Source organism: Heloderma suspectum, chromosome 2 (genome assembly GCF_057233095.1).
Source record: "Heloderma suspectum isolate Gila_16-S chromosome 2, 16-S_ref, whole genome shotgun sequence".
Taxonomy (NCBI): domain Eukaryota; kingdom Metazoa; phylum Chordata; class Lepidosauria; order Squamata; family Helodermatidae; genus Heloderma; species Heloderma suspectum.
Genome location: NC_139459.1, coordinates 283,847,421 through 283,868,117, shown reverse-complemented (window position 1 = coordinate 283,868,117; position 20,697 = coordinate 283,847,421). Strand labels below are relative to the sequence as shown.

Sequence of the window (20,697 nt, the reverse complement as noted above, 5' to 3'; positions counted from 1 at the left end):
TTGCTTTCTCCATGATGCAGCGAATGTTGGCGATTTGATCTCTAGTTCCTCTGCCTCTTCGAAACCCAGTTTGTACTTCCAGTAATTCTCGGTTCGCATACTGCTGAAGCCTAGCTTGTAGGATTTTGAGCATAACCTTGCTGGCATGTGAAAAGATATTGTATCATAATAAAGCTTAAAATCAACCTTACAACAATCACCAATGTATTTTGTACTAGATATATAAATGAGTGTGCACATTTCTATACACCCTCAAACAGTAAATTTAAGTACAGTATATCATATCCATTTAAAGAGAAAGGATTTAAAAGAAAAGGGGGGGGGAGAAAGAAAAATAGAGAAAAAAGACTAATATATATGAGCAATTATCTCTGTCCTAGCCTGGATCTTACAGGCTAAACATAGCCAGTTAACAAAACATGTTATGTTTTGTTAAAATACCACTTTTTCAATGAAATGCAGTATTTTTATAGGGAAGCAGAATTTCAAACTATGATCCCTTGCTTAACTATACAGAATGTGGAAAACCCCAATATTAAATGCTCATCGCTGTTTAGGTCAGAATGTGGCCATATAGCTAAGCACAATTATAATAACAGTTAAACCAAGTTATGAAAATTTGAAAGAATTTCTTACATTGCATTAGACCTAAACATTCAAAACAGCTGAAAAAATGGTACCGTAAAGAGTTGCAAAGCATCATCATCACAAGCGGACTCTATTTACCTCCTGATATCGTGCTATGCCACCATTCACAGCTGCATCAATGACTCCATTCAGGCACATACTGAGGAGATTGATGTTCCCATGCATTTGTTTGTGTTGGTACTGGCTTATCAGTGTCCTTAGCTCCTGGTTTTTGTTCTCTACTACTTGAATGGCATTTTCCAAAGGGCTAACTTCAACCTAAAAGACAACAGATCGCAGTTCAATATCATCCAAATTCAGGGCTGGCCCTAGGATGAATAGCGCCCTGGGCAAAGGGTGCCTTTAGTCCCCGCCCCCTCACCCTCAGTCAATGTTGCAGCGCCACCCAGAGGATTCATGGGTGCAGATGCAAGTGTGGTGTCCATCGAGAACAACATTGCTCAAAACCTTGACCTCTCAGCCACTGTGCTCCAGTTTGCACAAGCCAAGGTTTGAAAAGCCACATTCTGAGCAGAGGCGGTGCACTATGCAACACAGCAGAACTATCACAGGTTTTACTTATAACGTTTTTTGTTTTGTAGCAGTTCCTATCTTTTGGTAAGCATTCTTTATTTTAGAATATGCATTATTTTTATCTTTAAAAATAATAAAGAAAAGGTATAAATAAAAAAAGTATCCAGCTTATGGCTTAATTTTATTATTATTTATATAGTGCTGATACTGTTTACAGCATTTGAAGTGTTAAGCACTTGGTTCAAAGTAAAGCTGCGTTCCACTGATTTTACCTAGTGCAAATGACATCGAAGTGGAAATTGTAAAAGAAACATACTTTACAGCTAATTGAAGGAAGATTATTTTTGTAGTTACTACCCAAACAATCTGTAGGGCCTTGAAAGAAAGGTTCCAGACACTTGCTGTTTGCCATCCTAGCTCACTGCGGACAGTACATTAAAAAAACACAGCCACTGAGCTCAGCTTGGCTCAATTTGGCGCCCCCCTCAGCTCAGCTTGGTGCCTCGGGTGACTGCCCAGCTCACCCACCCCTAAGGCTAGTCCTGTCCATCTTGTACTATCACTTTTCTCTTAAATGAATTGTAACTGTTTATTGAGAAGCATTAATCTAACTCTCATTACCAACCATTAGGTTAGGTTCACCAGTTACAACAGCTATCATACTGACTGTGAATAGCTGACAGGCCCCCTTTAACCACTCAAAACTGCTCTTCTAATTATGATTGCAATCTGAACTAGTATGAAATTATATAATTAAAGTGTATGTTTGAAATGCTGTTTTAAACTGTGAGATCCCAATAGGCAGAAAGTTGTCCATGCTTTTCCTTTAGCTATCCATTTGCTCCTTAAGTAACAAGTATAGCACACGTTACCAATTCTCTTCTCTCCACTTCAAACCACCGAGAGATCCCAGGTAAACTGTGAGTCAAAATCAGAGTGGTGCGTTCAATCCACAAGCTCTGCAAAGGAAAACACAGAAAGATATAGAAAATGCTAAACCCAGTGTTTCAAACTCTGATAAGCCACACCCTTTTGGGTAGATGAAGAAGACAGGAAAGTGACAACCACCGCACTAGATCGTTTATTTTATTGTATTTAAAATCATTTTTAGGCTACCTTTGAAGGCAGAACCCTCTCAAGGATCCATCTAATGCAGCATCCTATTTCTCACAGTTGTCAACCATGTTTCCTCAAACAGGGCATGAAAACAATAGCTCTTCCCCATTGTTTGTCCCCTGGTAATTGGTATTCAGAGGTGCACTGTCTCTGAATATATTCAGTTTAGCTATGAGGATAGGCTTATCCTCCATGAATTTGCCTAATCTCTAAATCATCTATCCCAGTGACAGTGGGACACATCTTCTGACAGTGAATTCCATAAATTAAATTCATTGTAAAAAGGACTTTTGTCTATCCTGTATCTACCGCCAATCAATTTCATGAGGTGATGCCAAGTTCTAGCATTATGAGAGAGGGATAGTCTGGCCAGTTCTTTATGCTCTGATAATTTCCGATTTAGACTATTGTAAAGTGTTCAGCATGGTGCTATCTTTGAAGACAATTCAGAAACTTTAGTTAGTACAGAACACAGCCGCTAAGTGCTAATTTTCATTGAAATGTATCTCAGTGGTACTGAAAAAGCTTAACTGGCTTCTCGTTCATTTCTAACTCAGGCACTTAAAGACATGCCATCTTAAAGATATGCTTGACCATCTCCTGTGCTCATCTGCTGATCTGCTCTCCCTCTGAGTTCTCCTGCCATCAGAGGTGAGGCAAGTGACCACTGGAGAGACAGAATATTACTGGCTGTAGCACCTTCTTTGTGGAATTCTATACCTTGGGTGGCTTGCTGGGTGCCTACCTTATTATTTTTCCAGCACCAGGTGAAGACCTTTTTTTCACCCAGGCTTTTAAAACATTTTGAATTAAAACATTTAAATTGTATTAGGTTTTCTCACTGTTGTTAAATTTTCCTGTTTATTAATTATTATTATCAATATCATCATCATTTGTAGTAGTAGTACTAGTAAAAAGAAACCCTTTCAGCTAGTCACAAAATGGTGGCTTGGGGAAGAGCTAGTTGCAATTATCTGCTGCATCCCATGATGAGCCATATATTGCAGTGGCCTGGCAGTATTGATACACAGTGTCCATCTGGGTACTACAGAGGTTTTTGCTGCCCAGCTTCTCCTCTCGTGCTGTCTGGGGCTGGCTGCTTTGTCTGGTGGCTGCAAGGAGGCGGGGATTGGATCAAGTCAAGCAGTAGCTACCTGGACCAGTGTGCCTAACCAACAGTGCACAATGCTGCTGCGGCCACCGCCTCCTCTCTCTTCTCTCACTGTCTGCTCAGTTTAGTGGTGGCAGAGATTGCTCAGAGCCCACTCAACACCAGCTAACTGGGCCAATGCAGCCCAGGAAACAGCTTGAATTACATCAGCAGTGGGTGCCTCATCTCTTTCTCTCTCCCCTACTGCTGTCTGTCCACTGGCTGCTCAGTTAAGCAGTGGCAGGGATTGCAGTGAGTCCCCTCCACTGCCTCCTTTCTCCTTCTGCTCTCTGTGCACTTGCTGCTCAGTTCACTGGCAGCATAGTTTGCATGAAGCCCCTTCAACTGCCTCCTTCCCACAAGTACAAGTTACTTAAGGCACTGCACTTGATTTATAAAGTCTGTGGATTAAACACACTGGAGAAAATATATTGAAGTAAAAATGAGAACCCATTCCATCCCAGTAGAACTATTTTAAAAACAGTAAGAAACCTTCTTTTTTTTTCTTATTTTAAAAACAATAAGAAATCTTCCATACAAGTTTCTAGGTGCTCCAAGCAGCTGCTCTTGGGGCTATTTTTATTAGCCACTTTAAAAGGCCTGTTTAGATTGCTTCTGAGAGAGAGAGAGAGAGGTAGCAGAATTCTGTTGTGTAAGTGAAAACAGCACATAGACTGGAAAACAGTACATAGATTATAACTGCCTAAGGAAGCCTTCCCCAACCTGGTGCCCTCCAGATGTGTAGGGCTGCAACTTCCATAATCCCCAGCCATTGGCCATGCTGGCTGGAAATTATAGGAACTGCAGTCCAACACATTTGGAGGGCACTAGGTTGGGGAAGGCTGGCTTAAGGCCGCAATCCTAGATGCACTTGCCTGGCAAGTCCCATTGAATTCAATAGGACTTACTTCTGAGCAGACATGTTTAGGATTGTAATATTTGTTTTTATCACCTTCAAAGTTACTTCTTAATGGTCTTTTTGAGATAGCAATAAGTTAAAGAGTTTTCACATGTAACTCAAATAGAGGTCATCAATGTAAAAAATGATGTTATTGCATTATGAAGCATACCAACCTTAAATTCATTTTCTTTGTCTTTTGGCCCTTTGTGGAAAGGCCTGTCATAGCGGAATTTCCTGATGTTGTTAACTCGATAAAAGCTCTTTATCCGATCAGGGACACGGTCCATTTGCAGCACATCAATATTATCTGGAATGGGAGTCACTGCATAGATCTGCAAATCTGCAACACAGTCCAGTCAAAGAAAAAGTATACATAGGCACACAACAAGAGAATTCAGGTCAGTCTCACATGTTACACTAGTAACAGGTATACATTAAAGACCCTCATAGTGTATCGTTTAAAATGCCTTTAAAAGCATGTTCATACTGTGAGCACATACAGAAAGGGAACCATAACTGCCAGCAGCTTCCTGCCATATGAACTGATGTAGGTGTTCAAATCATTTGCAAAATTTCAGCTTAAATTGAAGAACGTCGGGAAAACCACTAAACCGTTCAGGTATGACCTAAATCATATCCCTGATGAATATACAGTGGAGGTGAGGAATAGATTTCAGGGATTAGACCTGATAGACAGAGTGCCTGAGGAACTATGGATGGAGGTCCGTAACATTGTTCAGGAGGCAGCAACGAAATCCATCCCAAAGAAAAAGAAATGCAAGAAAGCAAAGTGGCTGTCTGATGAGGCTTTACAAGTAGCTCACGAAAGAAGGGAAGCGAAAAGCAAGGGAGAAAGGGGAAGATATACCCAACTGAATGCAGAGTTCCAGAGAATAGCAAGGAGAGACAAGAAGGCCTTCTTAAATAACAATGCAAAGAAATTGAGGAAAACAACAGAATGGGAAAGACTAGAGATCTCTTCAAGAAAATTGGAGATCTCAAGGGAACGTTTTGTGCAAAGACGGGCATGATAAAGGACAAAGAAGGCAGGGACCTAACAGAAGCAGATGAGATTAAGAAGAGGTGGCAAGAATACACAGAAGAACTATACAGGAAAGATCTGAATGTCCCTGATAGCCATGATAGTGCGGTCACTGAACTTGAGCCGGACATCCTAGAGAGTGAAGTCAAGTGGGCCTTAGGAAGCATTAGTAACAACAAAGCTAGCGGAGATGACAGTATTCCAGCCGAGCTATTTAAAATCCTAAAAGATGATGCTGTTAAAGTGCTGCATTCAATATGCCAACAAATCTGGAACACTCAACAGTGGCCACAAGACTGGAAAAGGTCAGTTTACATTCCAATTCCAAAGAAGGGCAACGCCAAAGAGTGTTCAAACTACCGCACCATTGCGCTCATTTCACATGCCAGCAAGGTGATGCTCAAAATCCTACAAGCTAGGCTTCAGCAGTATGCGAACCGAGAACTACCGGAAGTACAAGCTGGGTTTCGAAGAGGCAGAGGAACTAGAGATCAAATCGCCAACATTCGCTGCATCATGGAGAAAGCAAGAGAATTCCAGAAAAACGTCTATTTCTGCTTCATTGACTACGCTAAAGCCTTTGATTGCGTGGATCACAACAAACTGTGGCAAATTCTTAAAGTGATGGGAGTACCAGACCACCTTACCTGTCTCCTGAGAAACCTGTACGAGGGTCAAGAAGCAACAGTAAGAACCAGACATGGAACAACCGATTGGTTCAAAATTGGGAAAGGAGTACGACAAGGCTGCATATTGTCACCCTGCTTATTTAACTTATATGCAGAGTACATCATGAGAAATGCCGGGTTGGATGAATCAGAAGTCGGAATTAAGATTGCTGGGAGAATTATCAACAACCTCCGATATGCAGACAATACCACCCTAATGGCAGAAAGCGAAGAGGATCTAAAGAGCCTCTTGTTGAGGGTGAAAGAGGAGAGTGCAAAAGCTGGTTTGAAACTCAACATTCAAAAAACGAAGATCATGGCATCTGGCCCCATCACTTCCTGGCATATAGAAGGGGAAGAAATGGAAGCAGTGACAGATTTTACTTTCTTGGGCTCCAAGATCACCGCAGACGGTGCCTGTAGCCATGAAATTAAAAGACGCTTGCTCCTTGGGAGGAAAGCTATGGCCAACCTAGACAGCATAGTAAGAAGCAGAGACATCACCTTGCCGACAAAGGTCCGTCTAATCAAAGCTATGGTTTTCCCAGTAGTAATGTATGGCTGTGAGAGCTGGACTATAAGGAAGGCTGAGCGCCGAAGAATTGATGCTTTCGAACTGTGGTGCTGGAGAAGACTCTTACGAGTGCCCTGGACTGCAAGGAGGTCAAATCAGTCCATCCTAAAGGAAATCAACCCTGAGTGCTCATTGGAAGGACAGATACTGAAGCTGAAGCTCCAATATTTTGGCCACCTAATGCGAAGAGAAAACTCCCTGGAAAAGACCCTGATGCTGGGAAAGACTGAAGGCAAAAGGAGAAGGGGACGGCAGAGGATGAGATGGCTAGATAGCATCACGGATGCAATGAATATGAACTTGAGCACGCTCCGGGAGAGAGCGCAGGACAGGAAGGCCTGGCGTGCTATGGTCCATGGGGTCATGAAGAGTCGGACACGACTGAACGACTGAACAACAACAACAACAATGTAACTGCTAATAATATAATGTGTGAAGTAGCCCTGAGTTCCTTCCCCAAACAAAACACAACTTCTCTGAGGCAGAGATTATGTGAAATTAAAGTTTCCTTTCTTTTCCATGCCCACTCTTGTGACTTGGTGCTTCAAACCAGAGGCATTAGAAGCTCCATTAAGGACCACGGGGCTGCAGAAAATTAGAAAATTAAGAAATACTACTTTAAATAAATAAAAAGGCATGCCTATTTTGCAATTGAACTTCAGTTTGGTGCAGTTTTGGTCCTCACATTGGGTTGATATTGATATGACTGGCAGCCAGTTTCTTAACTGGAACTGTGAATTCATATTTCTGTCATGCTCCTAAATCCCCACCCCATCTTTAATTTGTTTTTAATCTGGCATGAATTGAGCAAGAACGAATGTTTCCAGATTTCAATAACTATTTCTCATCTGGAAGATATTATAGTGCATTTGTGCAGATGAAGGAAGAGGAGGGCACTGCATGTAAAAAGAGTTTTTAAAATTCTCATCCTATCTTTCCTTTTGAATTAGGGGAGAGTTGACAAAGATAGTAGACCTGGATTTACAGAATTTCTAGTGATGTCCCTTTTTGCACAGGAGTGCCCCTCTTCAACTCAGTGAAATTATTGCATCCTGAGGGCCTTACAAATATATATATAGAGAGAGAAAGAGAAAGAGAGAGAAAGAGAGAGAGAGAGAGAGAGTCAGAATGGATGATGCTAGGCAAATTCAACGCAGTGGTCACTGCCAACTGAAGTTAACATTTAGCACAGATGAACCTTAAACTAATTTAGGAAGCAATTTAATTAAAATGGTGCAACCCCAAATTTCACGAAACACAACATTTGTAATAGTTAAATACCCTTCTTTTGATTTCCATCCAACATGCAGCCACTAGATCTTATGCCCATACTATTTTTGAATTTAAAATATAAATATTATCCTTTATTGTATTGTCTCATATCAGTCGAGTGCTATTCCCTCTCATCCTCTTTTTTCCTAAACTAATAGGTGAAGCTCCTTTGATCTCTGCTCATGAGGTAAGATGTCTGAGCCTGTTATCACTTTAGCTGATTGTTCTCCTTCATGCTTATTCCTCTTTGAAATCATCTCATGGGTAGCCAGTAAAAGCAAGTAGAATAAACAGGAAAAAAATTCAGCATGTTCAGAGCCCCATGCACAGAGTAAAATGCACCTTTAATGGAAGGGCAGCTCTGCATACACATCCCTTGATGCCTGATGGCTATCTACATGAGGCTTTTACTCCAGTTATACTCCGACCCCATCGATCATGTCAGATGATGCACGTAGCTAGTGTGGTGTTTCTTGCCCTAAATCTGGGGGTTTTTCATACCCATTTTGTGACTTTTTCCCCCCGTCACAGTGGCTTCAGTACAATTTGGCAGGCTGTGTGACCTCAGCTGGCTTTGCTGAGGGCTGGTGGAAGCAGCACTGATTGGCAGAAGGGAAAGTTGTGTGGGGTGAGGGGAGAGCAGAGGGCTAAATGTCTACCCAGAAGTAACTCATTGCCCTCGATTGCACTTTGCCTACAAGAGCAGAGGAGTCAGGAGAATTCCTTTGCTAGCCCTTTTTCTTAAAACTGCTCAACTGCTGCCTCTGTCATGCCCTACCTGGAAGAGGATTCATCTGAGGAACAAGAAGAGGGGGAGAGCCAGCACAGTGGGCCTCAGCCAGAGCTAGGCAAGGAACAGGAGGCCTTGGCTAGCGCTGGCTGAGGCCCATTGCACGGGCGCTTCCCCTCCCCTTCTTCCTCAGATGAATCCTCCTCCAGGTAGGGCATGACAGCCTCCCCCTTTAAATCCATATTTAAAGCACTGGGTAATCATGCTTACTTGGAAGTAGGGGATGGGCAAATTGAGCCTTACTTCACCTGGGCTTAGAGGGGCTGCCACAGCAGTGTCTGTTATTATTAACATTATTAGTACTGCTGCAGCCTCCCTCTGCTAGTGCTCCACAGGGCAGCAGCTGCCACCGCTGCCACCTCTGCTTCCCCTGCCCAAACTCTTGCTTCCTGCTCCTCCCCACACACACACAAGCAGGAAAATCACACACACGACAGGGGAAACTGGCTAGGATTTCTGGATGAAGAAGGTTAATGTGCTCTTTCGAAGGGGCGAAACACTGCAGTTGCGAATGAAGGAACCAGGGATGCTAGTATTTCTAAATGAAATAGGGTCTGTTAAAGCAGCAAAACACTGCCATTGCGGGGTTGTGAATGAAGGAACTGGGGATGTGACTGTGAATGACTTAATCAAAGGCTAGTACTTATGAATGAAAAGGTGAACTAATGCGGTCTGGTGAAGGGGAGAAAAAAGTGGGAATGGAAGCCCGTGTCCAAATGTGCCCTGGACAAGTTTACTCAGAAGTAAGTTGTGCTCCCCCCAGTAAGAAGTAAGTCTCCGAGAGTCTCTGTGAAGCCGCCCTCCACTTCTGTGCAAGTTTACTCAGAAGTAAGTTTCACTCCTCAGTAAGAAGTAAATCTAACTCCTGTGCAGTCTCAAGCATGGGATTTCTAAAGTTCAGCTGAATCCTGTCTTTCCCAATGGATGTTTACTTGGAAGTAAATGTCACAGGGGCCAATGGAACTTACTCCTGGGTAACTATTATGTTTAGGACTGGGACTGGGAAGGATGAATTGAGGTTTGCTTTTTCTCGAGGATACAGGATGGGGATTCATCCCAGTGCTGGATGAGAGGGGAGAGGTGTGGGGTAAACTACAGGGGCGTAATTCAGCACTTCCAGTAAACTTCCCTGAGCAGGGGAACATTGACAGGGGTGGGAAACAACTCTCTCATTTGCTGAACAGCACCCATGGGGTTGATTACATTTATGATGAAGTTGGCTTTGGCCCATGAACAGCACATGAAGCAAGAAAAGCCAGGTTTTAGGTACTGCATACTTGGCTTTTCTTCCTTCATGTGCCACTGACAGACGAAAGTTGATTTCAGGAAAAAGCGGAGAAAAGCTGAAAATGCTTCTCTATGCATTTCGATGAAGACTGGCTCCAGGAAGATGTGTCAGAGTGAATAGAGAATATTTTATTGATGAGAGAGAAGTATGTGTAAATTACAGCCCACACACTCACGTGGTATCTCTGAACTAGGGCTGTCTGAACAGATATGGCTGAAAACATAACACTCAGAAAGTTACAGGATATAGCTCTATGACAGACTGGTGAAAATTAACATGCATGTGGGGAACATGCCAATAGATGTTGCATAAAATATACAAAGGATATAGCGCAGAAAGCTTTCCCTCACTACTCTGCCAATGTTCACCATCTTTGATCCTCACGTTACTTTTGAGCAAAAAAGAAAAAGAAAGAAAGAAAATGCAAGAGGCTCTTTCGCGGTTAATGTTCTTTTCAGATGGAGACAATGGCAAATATCAAAATTGTTATAGATACATCCTAAGTATGAAATTCTTTCCATCTTGCAGCAGCTTTAACTTCATAATGAAACTTTAATAAAGGATACACTGGGCATCACATTGCAAGATGGTGTCATCTGGGTGGTTCGGATGTTGCATTGCAATGGCCTGTGGGAACTCACTTAGCATTCTTTGTTGGAAGGCCTCGAGTCTCTCATAATCATGGCCCCGACAAACATACTCTTTATTCTACAAAGAAAAGAAAGAAGTATGAAAGCCAATAAATCTCGACAATATTCTCTTAGCATTCTCACTATTGTAGATATTGTAGAAAATTATTTAAAATAAGTCTTCCTTATACTGGTTTGTTCAATCAAAACATTACATGACCAGAAAAAATGTTAAAAATATAATATAGTAATCTATACTATTATTACTATCAATTGTAAGAGTATGGGAATCAGCACTCAGAGAGGCAAGCAGCAGGTACATTAAGATTAATCACAAAGTTTAATCCAAGGTGGGGAGAGCAATCCTATAGCCCCTAGACAGTGTCTGGGGGGCCATAGAGTAGTTACGATTCCTGGATATGAGGTCAGAGACAGTGCTCCAACCTTGGACCCAGGAGTCCGAGCTCCCTGCCGTTTCCCCACCAGCACAGAGAGAACTGCGCCGGCTGCCTCTCCAAGGTTGCAAAGTTGACCTCAGAAAGGGAAAGGGGACAGTTCTATGGGCATGGAGGGGACTGGGTAAGCGGGGATATGAGCTATCCTAAGCCATCCCCAGCCTCCTTCCTTCCCCCTCTGCAGAGCCCTAGCTAGAAGGGCAAAAATGCTCGTCTGGCAAAAATGCAGAGAGGGAGAAGCACAGAGGTAAACACTGCCTCCTCGCTCTGCATAGAATGCCCGTCAGCCTCTGAGTTCGGAGGCTGATGGGCATCCGGATAGGATTGTGCCCTTAGTTATGCCCCACTCATCAAAAGAAAATTGCTTTTCTACAAATTGAGAATGCAATATGATCATGGTCTCAGTTAACTTGCTGGCAATTAATGGGGCAAAAGCACCATCTTCCTATAACTCCATAGGATGCAAATTATTTCCATCAATGGCTTCAACTTGGTGAGAATCAGACAGTGTGCAAAATCTAAAGTCATGTGAGTGAAAGTTCACTTGCATGACAGGAGTTCCTTTCCCACAACAACAAATCTGCCCTGGAGGGTCCCTCAATCCAGCAGAAAGGGGAGCGGGAACTGGGAATTGCCTCATTCTGTTGGTAGAAACAGTTCCATTAGTGGAAGAACTTAACTGGATTCCACCCAGTGTCATAAGCATAAAATAAATATATGAAACTAGTTCATATGTACAATGTAAATGCCTGTCATGAAATGAGGCCAATACTTCCCACATGTCATCTCATACCTGTCTGTTCACCCACCAGTAAGGAATAAATTCTACATTTTTGTAACATATATATATCTTGATTTGGGGGGAAATTATAACAAGAACACAATCTTTACTACAGGATGTATTGTCCTCAGTTATTTTTCTTATTGTGAAAAATGAAAGTTGTGGCATTTTATTTACTATTTAATAGATTGCTTTTGATTCAGGTATAATGGCAATATTTATGGATTTGGAATGCAGGCTGTATCACAAAGTAGAAGGGCATACACAGAGCAAACACAGGGTATTTCTTTATTTTAAAGATTTATACTCCACATTTTGATCAAATGATCACCAAGGCATCTTACAACAGATTATAACAACTCAATACAATGTAATCAACTCATGTGTTAATGATGGGGTGGCCAGGAGAGATACCAGGGAGACATGATGTTAATGCAGGGACAAGCAACCTGCGGCCCTCAGCCTAATTTGAAAAGCCCTCTGCAAGCAATCTGTCCCTTTCACAACAGCCTGCTACGAGGTGAGGAAGAGGGAGGCAGGGGAGAGACAAAGAGGAGTTGTCAAAAAGAGAGAGAAAGGGGTGACCCCACCCATGTTTGGCTCTGGCCCCACCACCACTAGCATACTACCCCAGACATATTACCCCCAAGGAAATACAACCATTGACGGAAAAAATGTTCCCCACCTCTGTGTTAAAGCCTCTCTCCAGCACTCTTCAGTTCTTGATGCTGATACTGCTGTCCTGACAGGGAGAGATCTTTTCCCAAACCCTTGAACAAGCCACATAGCCATGGCACTGCATTCCATCACTGAAGCAGATAGTATTTGCAACTGTGACTATGTCACTTGCCATACATCAGTCAGCACACATACACACAAACTGGAAAAAGTATTATATAAATAGCTGTCTGGAAAATGTTGTGTGGAATAAGCAAAATTCCATGCTATTTATAACCAGTATAGGTTTCCATTTGAGAGGTAAATGACTTCATGATGCAAACGTTTATACTTGGTACTCTTTTTTTAAATTAATCCAGGCAATTATAAGCAATCAATACTCAGTTATTTTAAAATAGAGGACTATATATCTAATTTTTCTGCCAGGAAAATGAAGGTAGGAATGAGAAAGCTAATTCATTTTCAAATAGAGAAAAAGTAATGCTTGTAAGTTCATTTCTAAAACCACATATCAGTTTAAATTGATGATATTATTATTGCCAGTTGCCAACCATCAAATTAAACTGGGGGCTGTGAAAATACTTTCATTAATAGGTTCATTCTTGGAAATGTCTTTACACTAGATCATTAAAGAGAAAGCAGCAGGATGAGAGTTTACATGACAGTTACACTTATCTGCGTTCTAACTTCTGTGCCTAAATAGCCTTTTGCTTACTTTTCTATTTTCACTTATTTTCAGTTGCTCTCCATGAACCTGTTCTTTTCTATCTGCCCTTAAGTGACCACAGTCTTATTACAAATATCTGCAAGAGAAAACAATCATTTCTGAATAGCTTCAAATTTAGATTTAAGCTCTTGTACATGCATTCCAATTCAGCTTTGAAACAGTGAGACTCATGAATTTACTATCCCAAAATATATACATTTTAATTGCTGCAGACTTTGTCCTCCCCTTTTCCTGATCTGTCTGTTTCTTAATGCTTATTTTATATGTTTCAGTTAAGAGCATCAGAAAGTTAGAGTATTGGTTGTTGATATTTGGCTTGAATCACCTTTTAAAAGTAAAGGCAGAAAGAGTGTTGCATGCAAATTGAGTAACTGAAACTCAAAAAAGGTATATGGGTTTTTATTCTCTGGGATAATGTGATAGGTATCATAATGCGTCTCAAGCAACACAGCCTCATCATCATGGGAAAAAAATATGGTGCACTCACTAGTGAATGGAAGCATGAAGCACTTGCTGATAGCTAAATGGTGACTTGTAGACTAATTCACACTGACCAGTACTGAATTGTGTTTTAGATGAAACACACGAAAGGTCAATGCAATCAGTTTGGATAAATTAGAGGGTTAAAAACGTACTTAGAATTATTCACATATCTTAAAAGCAGATATTGAACATACAACCTTGAATATACAATAATTAGCCATCAACTGGATAGAAAAACCGACTACAATTAACATTTCATAATATTTCCAAGTTCTAATGTAAAAATAACATTGAGAGTGATTAGGGCTGCAGAAATAGAGCTGGGTGTCACCTGCATATTGATGATGCCTTGCCCCAAATCCCCTAATAGCCACACCCAATGGCTTCATATAGGTGTTAAAAAGCATTAGTGACAGGATTCTGTCCCATGGTTCCCCAGAGCACAATTGCCAGGGAGCTGAGACACAATCCCCAATGCCATTCTCTGGAACTGACCTTGCAGGTAGGAATGGAACCACTGCAATGCAGTGCCTCTAATCCAACCTCATAGAGCCGGTCCAGAATAATGGTATCAAAAGCCACTGAGATCAAGGAGAAGCAACAGGGTTGCACTCCCGCTTTCCATCTCCCAATAAAGATAATCTATCAGGATGACCAAGGCCAATGCTGTCCCAAAACCACATTGAAATGAGTCCAGATACTCTGTATCCTCCCTTCCAAGAGCCTCTGCAGTTGTGCCACCCCCCTCTCTATAGCACCTTGCCCCCAAAGGGGGTATTTGTAGCTGGGTGGTAGTTATCATAGACCTCTGGGTCCAAGGACAGCTTTTTCAGGAGTGGTCACACAATTGCCTATTTAAAGGCAGCTGGCACCACTCCCTTGCATAAAGCTGCATTCACCAGTCCCTGGACCCATTCAGTCAGACCTCCCCAGCTAGGACCTAATAAGTCACAATGGGCAAGGGTAAAGGGGGCACATGGTTGGTGGCATCATTGCAAGTGTCTTGTTCACGTCATCAGGCCTCATCAACTGAAACTGATCCCACAAAACTGGGTATGTTGGTGCCTTTTACACCTCATCAGGACCTGTCTCAACATTGGCGTTCAGATTGCTACAATAACAGGCGATTTTGTCCTCAACGTGCCTAGCAAATTCATCACAGCAGGCCTCTGTGGGTATCAGCATATTACTGGGACAGATGACACTAAGCTTCATACTACTCAAAAAGCTCTGCTGGATGGAGCTTATAGTGGAGTAAGCAATGTAAATGCAGGTTGCTTACCTGTAACTGAGGTTCTTCAAGTGGTCATCTGCGCAACGCACATATGGGCTCTGCGCCTGCGCAGAGCCTCAATTTGGGAACTGAAGAACGTTTTTGGGCAGGAACCATCCCCCACTGTCCTACCGTGCATGTCCTAACAGTTCCCACCCAATCCCTCAGTTTCTGCCTAATGAAATCTCGAAACTGCAGGGAAAAGTACACACTGGTACCGACATTGACACTGAAGTGGAGACAGTGGGTGGGTTGTGTGAATGCACAGATGATCGCTCAAAGAACTACAGTTACAGGTAAGCAACCTGCATTTCTTCTTTGTGGTCTCTGTGCATCACCCATATGGGTGAATAACAAGCTAACGTACTGGAGGTGGGTCGGTGTTTCAATGTAAAATAGATGATAGGACTGCATGACCAAAAGCACAGTCTGCTCTTGCTTGGACATCCAACTTGTAATGTCATATGAATCTGGATGGCTTTGCAGCCTTGCATAAATCACGCAAAGTCACCCCTCTGTCGAACACTACAGAAGTAGCCACCCCTCTTGTTGAATGAGCTGTTATCTGAGACGACAGCATCCAACCAGCTAGTTCATAAGTCAAACGAATGGTCTGGACAACCCATGAAGCTAGCTGTTGTGATGATACCGGAAAACCTTTCTGCTGCCCTCCATAGCAAATGAACAGTCTATTGGACTTACGGAAGGAGTCAGTATGCACTTTGTAAAAAGCCAGTGCCCGCCGAAAATCCAGCAAATGCAAAGATACTTCCAACAGAGATGTGGGGGTTGAGAGGAAGGCTGAAGAATTGATGTCCTGGTTCAGGTGAAACTCTGACACTACCTTAGGAAGGAAAGTAATCTCTGGACAGAGAACCACTTTCTCTCTGTAAAAAATCAGGTACGGAGAATCGATTCTCAGTGCAAAAAGTTCCCTTGACCTTCTTGGCCTAGCAATGGCTCTAAGAAAGGCCACTTTCCAAGATAAGAGATGTAAATTGACTGAGGCAAGTGGTTCAAAGGGTTTAGCTGTGAGGGCATGCAGCACCACTGATAAACTCCACTGAGATACTGGTGATCAAACCGGAGCAATGTTCTTCAGTCTTCTGAGGAACTGTCTTAGTAAAGGATGAAAAAAATCCATGCAACCATCAACAGAGAATGGGAAGCAGAAAGAGCTGCTAGATAAACTCGGATAGAAGAATATTTCAAAACTTTGAGAAATAAGGAATGTAGGAAACAAAGAATATAGCCTGAAGAACAATGGAGAGGGTCCACGTTGTTGGTAGTGATAAACGCAGAAAAAGCTTTCCATTTATTAGCATAGGAGTGTCTTGTTGAGGGTTTCCTCGCTGTTTCTAGAACTGACCACACAGCAGAAGGTTAAGTATCTATTGAATCTTCCAAGTTGTTAACCTGAGAGTTCTCAAATATGGATGCCTCACCTGCCCTTGATTCTGTGACAACAGAGTTGGAGTCAATGGGAAGTGCCAATACCTGCCGCCCCTGGAAAGGGCTAGCAGGGGAGCAAACCAGCTTTGTCACAGCCACCACGACGCAATTAGGATCCCCTTTGCCTTGTCCACAATCAATTTCATGATGACTTTCGATATCAGTGGAAAGGGAGGAAACAGGTAAAACTGCTTGCTTGTCCAAGGAAGGAGAATAACATCTCCTAGAGGTCAGTTTCCCATCTCTGCTCCTGAACAGAAATTCTCGCATACTATATTCTCCAGAGTCACAAACAGGTCCACCATAGGGGCCCCTTACATATGAAAGAGATGACGGAGAATGTCAGGTGCAATCTGCCATTCGTGAGATTGCCAAAAGATCCTACTTACAGAATCTGCTAGTACATTGTCTTTCCCTGCAATGTGTACTGCTGACAAGCAAATTCCTCTGTGAATGGCCCAGTGGTAGATCTTTAGTGTCAGAGATATTAAACCCGTGCCCAAGACCCGCCTTGCTTGTTTATGTACCAGACAACTGCTGTATTGTCTGACGCGATTTGTACATGATGACTGGACAAGCTACGTTTGAAGCCTTCAGTGCCCTCCACACCACCAATAGTTCTAGGTGATTTATATGCTGCCTTTTCTCCGATGCAGCCCAGAGACCCTGAGTTTGAAGAGACAACGTGCTCCCCACCCGAGGAGTGAAGCATCAGTCGTAACTACACAGTACGGGGGAATTGGGTTCAAAGGGAGTCCCTGGCAATGATTTTCGACCACTGTCCACCACAGAAGAGAATGCAGGATGCCACCCGGCACTCGTAGTTGAACCCGATGGGCATTGTCTGTTATGGAGAAGACACGAAGAAAACAATATTGAAGAGGTTGCATCTGAAGTCGAGCCCATTCCACCACCAAAACTGTAGCTGCCCTAAATCCAAGAAGACGTTGGATATAAAAAAACCTGTCACCTTTTTCTGATGGAATATTTCTGTAGCTAGACCGGTAATGGCCGCTATCCTGTTTGGTGGGAGACAGGCTCTTCCAACTCTGGAGTCCAGGACAGCCCCAACAAACAGAATTTTTTGAGACAGGCAAAGTTTGGATTTGTCTTTGTTCAGGTGCAATCCTAAAACCTTCAAAAGGTTGCATACAAGAGCGGTTTGTTGACACAGAGCCTATCTGAACTGTCTCACTATTAGCCAATCGTCCAGATATGGATATATCTCTATTAGCTGGGTCTAAAGTAAAGAGCAGACTACAGCCATGCATTTTGTAAATACCCTCAGAGCCGTGGCCAATCTAAATGGGAGCACTAGAAACTGAAAAGTCCGTTGACCGATAGTGAAGGTACTTGCAATGCGAAGGGTGGATTGCTATGTGAAAGTACACATCTTTGAGATCAATCGCTGTGAACCACACACCTCCCTGTAGAAGCAGTAGGATGGTCTTGAGTGTGGTCATCTGAAACTTCCTGGTGGAAATGAAGAAGTTTAGATTTCTGAGGTCCAGGATCGGTCAAAGCCCTCCATCCCTTTTCGGTACCATAAAATAGTGGGAATAAAGCCCGTCTGGATGTGAGTCAGTGTCACACTCTGGATGGCTCCTTCTCGAGGACAGTATCTGCTTTCAACAGCAATATGTTGCTGTTCAACAGACTGTTCAAAATCCTGTTGCTGTTCGAAGTTGCTGTTCAAAGTCCAACAGACTTTGAAGCTTTGGGAAGGAATCTCAAGAACCTTGGGGCCCAGATAGTTTTCTCATCCATCCTTCCAGTAGTTAGAAAAGGGATAGAAAGGGAAAGAAAAATATTCCAGGTGAATGACTGGCTATGAAGGTGGTGCTGACGAGAGAGATTTGGATTCTGGGATCATGGGCTTCCTGGAAGATGGACTGTTGGCAAGGGATGGGTTGCACGTCACAAAGCCTGGGAAGAATGTGTTTGGCCAGAGCATGAAGAACTTTATCAGGAGGACTTTAAACTGAATCCTACAGGGAAGGGAGACATAAAGTTGGGGGTAACAATGGATGAAGGCTCATGCACTGCAATGGAGAGAACAGCTCTAATAGCACCCAATAATACTTTTCACAAACATGTAGGAAGAAGGCCAGACCATGAAGCACATGGTCTTTGATGGCTATCTACTAATGCCCAAAGTATGAGAAACAAAATGAACTTGAACTCTTAATACAGGAGGGAAATTATGACTTGATAGGTATAACTGAGACTTGGTGGGATGACTCTCATGACTGGAATACAGCAGTTGAAGGATATAACTTGTTCAAAAAGAACAGGAGGAACAGAAAGGGAGGTGGGGTTGCACTGTATGTTAAAAATACATATCTCTGCACAGAAATACAGGCGGATGAGCTTGGTAGCCCCATCGAGAGCATTTGGGTTAAAATAAATGGAGCAAAGAATAAAAGGAACCTGGTGGTCGGAGTCTACTACCGGCCACCCAATCAAGGAGAAGACGAGGATGAAACTTTTGAAAAGTAAATGGCTTTTCAAGGAAGCATGATGTAGTAGTAATGTTTCAAGGAAGCATGATGTAGTAGTAATGGGGGACCTCAATTTCCCCGATATTTGTTGGGAGACAAATTCTGCAAAACATGGCTCCTCCAAGAAATTCCTGACTTGTGTTGTGGATAACTTCCTCCTATAGAAAGTAGAGGAAGGAACTAGAGGATTGTCTATCCTTAACTTGATCCTAAACAACAGAGGTGACTTAGTGGATGAAGTAGCAGTAGGGATGTACGAAAGTTCTGCCACGGATCTCGGGGAGGCCGAATGCCAGTGCATTCGGCCCCCCGAAATTGGTGGCGGAATGGCCTGCCCCCCCCGCCCCCCCCCGGGATGGGACTTACCTTGGGTGGATCTTCCTGGCGGTGGCGGCTCTGGCGGTGGTGGCGGTTCAGCGGCGGCGGCTGCAGCGGCCGGTCTTCTGACCGGCTGATGCCGCCGCCATTTCCAAGTTAAAAAAAAAAAAAAAGTGATAGGCTACGTAAAGATTTACGTAGCCTATCACGGCTAGATTTTTAAAAAACACCGTGATAGGCTACGTAAACATTTACGTAAACTATCACGGCTGACTTTAAAAAAACCACGCGCATATGCAAATGGCGGTGGCCATGGCCGCCGCCATTTGCGTTCTTTATTTTGGCACGTCTTAGTCTACGTAAACATTTACGTAGACTAAGACGGCGAAAATAAGGGGAACGCAAATAGCGTGTTGTTGTTTTTTAAGTCAGCCGTGATAGGCTACGTAAACATTCACATAGCCTATCACGGCTGACTGCAGGGATGCAAACAGCGGCGGCCATGGCCGCCGCCATTTGCATCCCTGCTAGCCAGCGGCTGGATGTCCGGCTGCTGGCGGAGCCGGCCGGCGGATCCGCAGAATCGCTGCGGAGCACAGCTGGCCGGCCAGGATTCCGGGGGGGAGGAATGGAGCGCCTCCCCCCCCGGCCAGGATTCCAGGGGGATGGACGGAACGCCTCCCCCCCACCATCAACATAATCCGCGGAAAGGTAAGTCACTTTCGTACATCCCTAAGTAGCAGTTACAGCAACTCTGGGGGAAAGTGACCATGTTAAACTTGAGTTCTTGGTTCTAAAGGAAGCAAAAGCCGAATGCAGCCAAACGCATACCTTGAATTTTAGGAAAGCCGATTTTAATAAACTCAGAACAATGATCAGTAAGGTCCCATGGCAAGCAACTCTAACGAGAAAAGGAGTCCAAGATGGGTGGGAGCTTTTACAAAAGGAAATTCTCAAGGCACAATTACAAACAATTCCAACAAGAAGAAAAGGTGGAAGACAACAGAAGAAGCCAATGTGGCTTCACAAAAAGCTTAGAGATGACCTGAAAACAAAAAAAGCACACACATAGGAAGTGGAAAGAAGGCCAAGCAACAAAGGAAGAGTACAGGCAGGTAACGCAGAATTGCAGGGATGGCGTCAAGAAGGCTAAAGCTGAGAACGAGCTGAGGTTAGTGAGGGATGCTAAAAGCAACAAAAAGGCTTTCTTCAGATACATGCATAGTAAAAGACAGAGGAAAGAAATGGTGGTTCAACTATTAAATAAGGATGGCAAAATAATAACAGATGACAAAGAAAAGGCAGAAGTGCTCAATTCCTACTTTGGCTCAGTCCTCTCCCAAAACAGGGTCTATGACCCCCCTGGCAAAGGTGAAGTACAGGCTGAAGAGGCAGGATAGCAGCTTGAGATCGATAGGCATATGTTCCAGGAATACCT

At 43.1% G+C, this 20,697-nt stretch overlaps 1 protein-coding gene across 1 annotated transcript in view; it reads right to left on the bottom strand.

Moving 5' to 3' along the window:
• Nucleotides 1-20,697, bottom strand: part of DOCK3 (dedicator of cytokinesis 3) — a 454,424-nt gene that overhangs the window by 55,347 nt on the left and 378,380 nt on the right. The window contains exons 42-45 of the mRNA XM_084829818.1: nt 10,529-10,670; nt 4,502-4,668; nt 2,034-2,120; nt 727-906 (exon numbers count right to left, since the gene is read on the bottom strand). Of these exons, the coding sequence (XP_084685944.1) occupies nt 727-906; nt 2,034-2,120; nt 4,502-4,668; nt 10,529-10,670 (576 nt within the window). The remainder of the gene's footprint in view (nt 1-726; nt 907-2,033; nt 2,121-4,501; nt 4,669-10,528; nt 10,671-20,697) is intronic.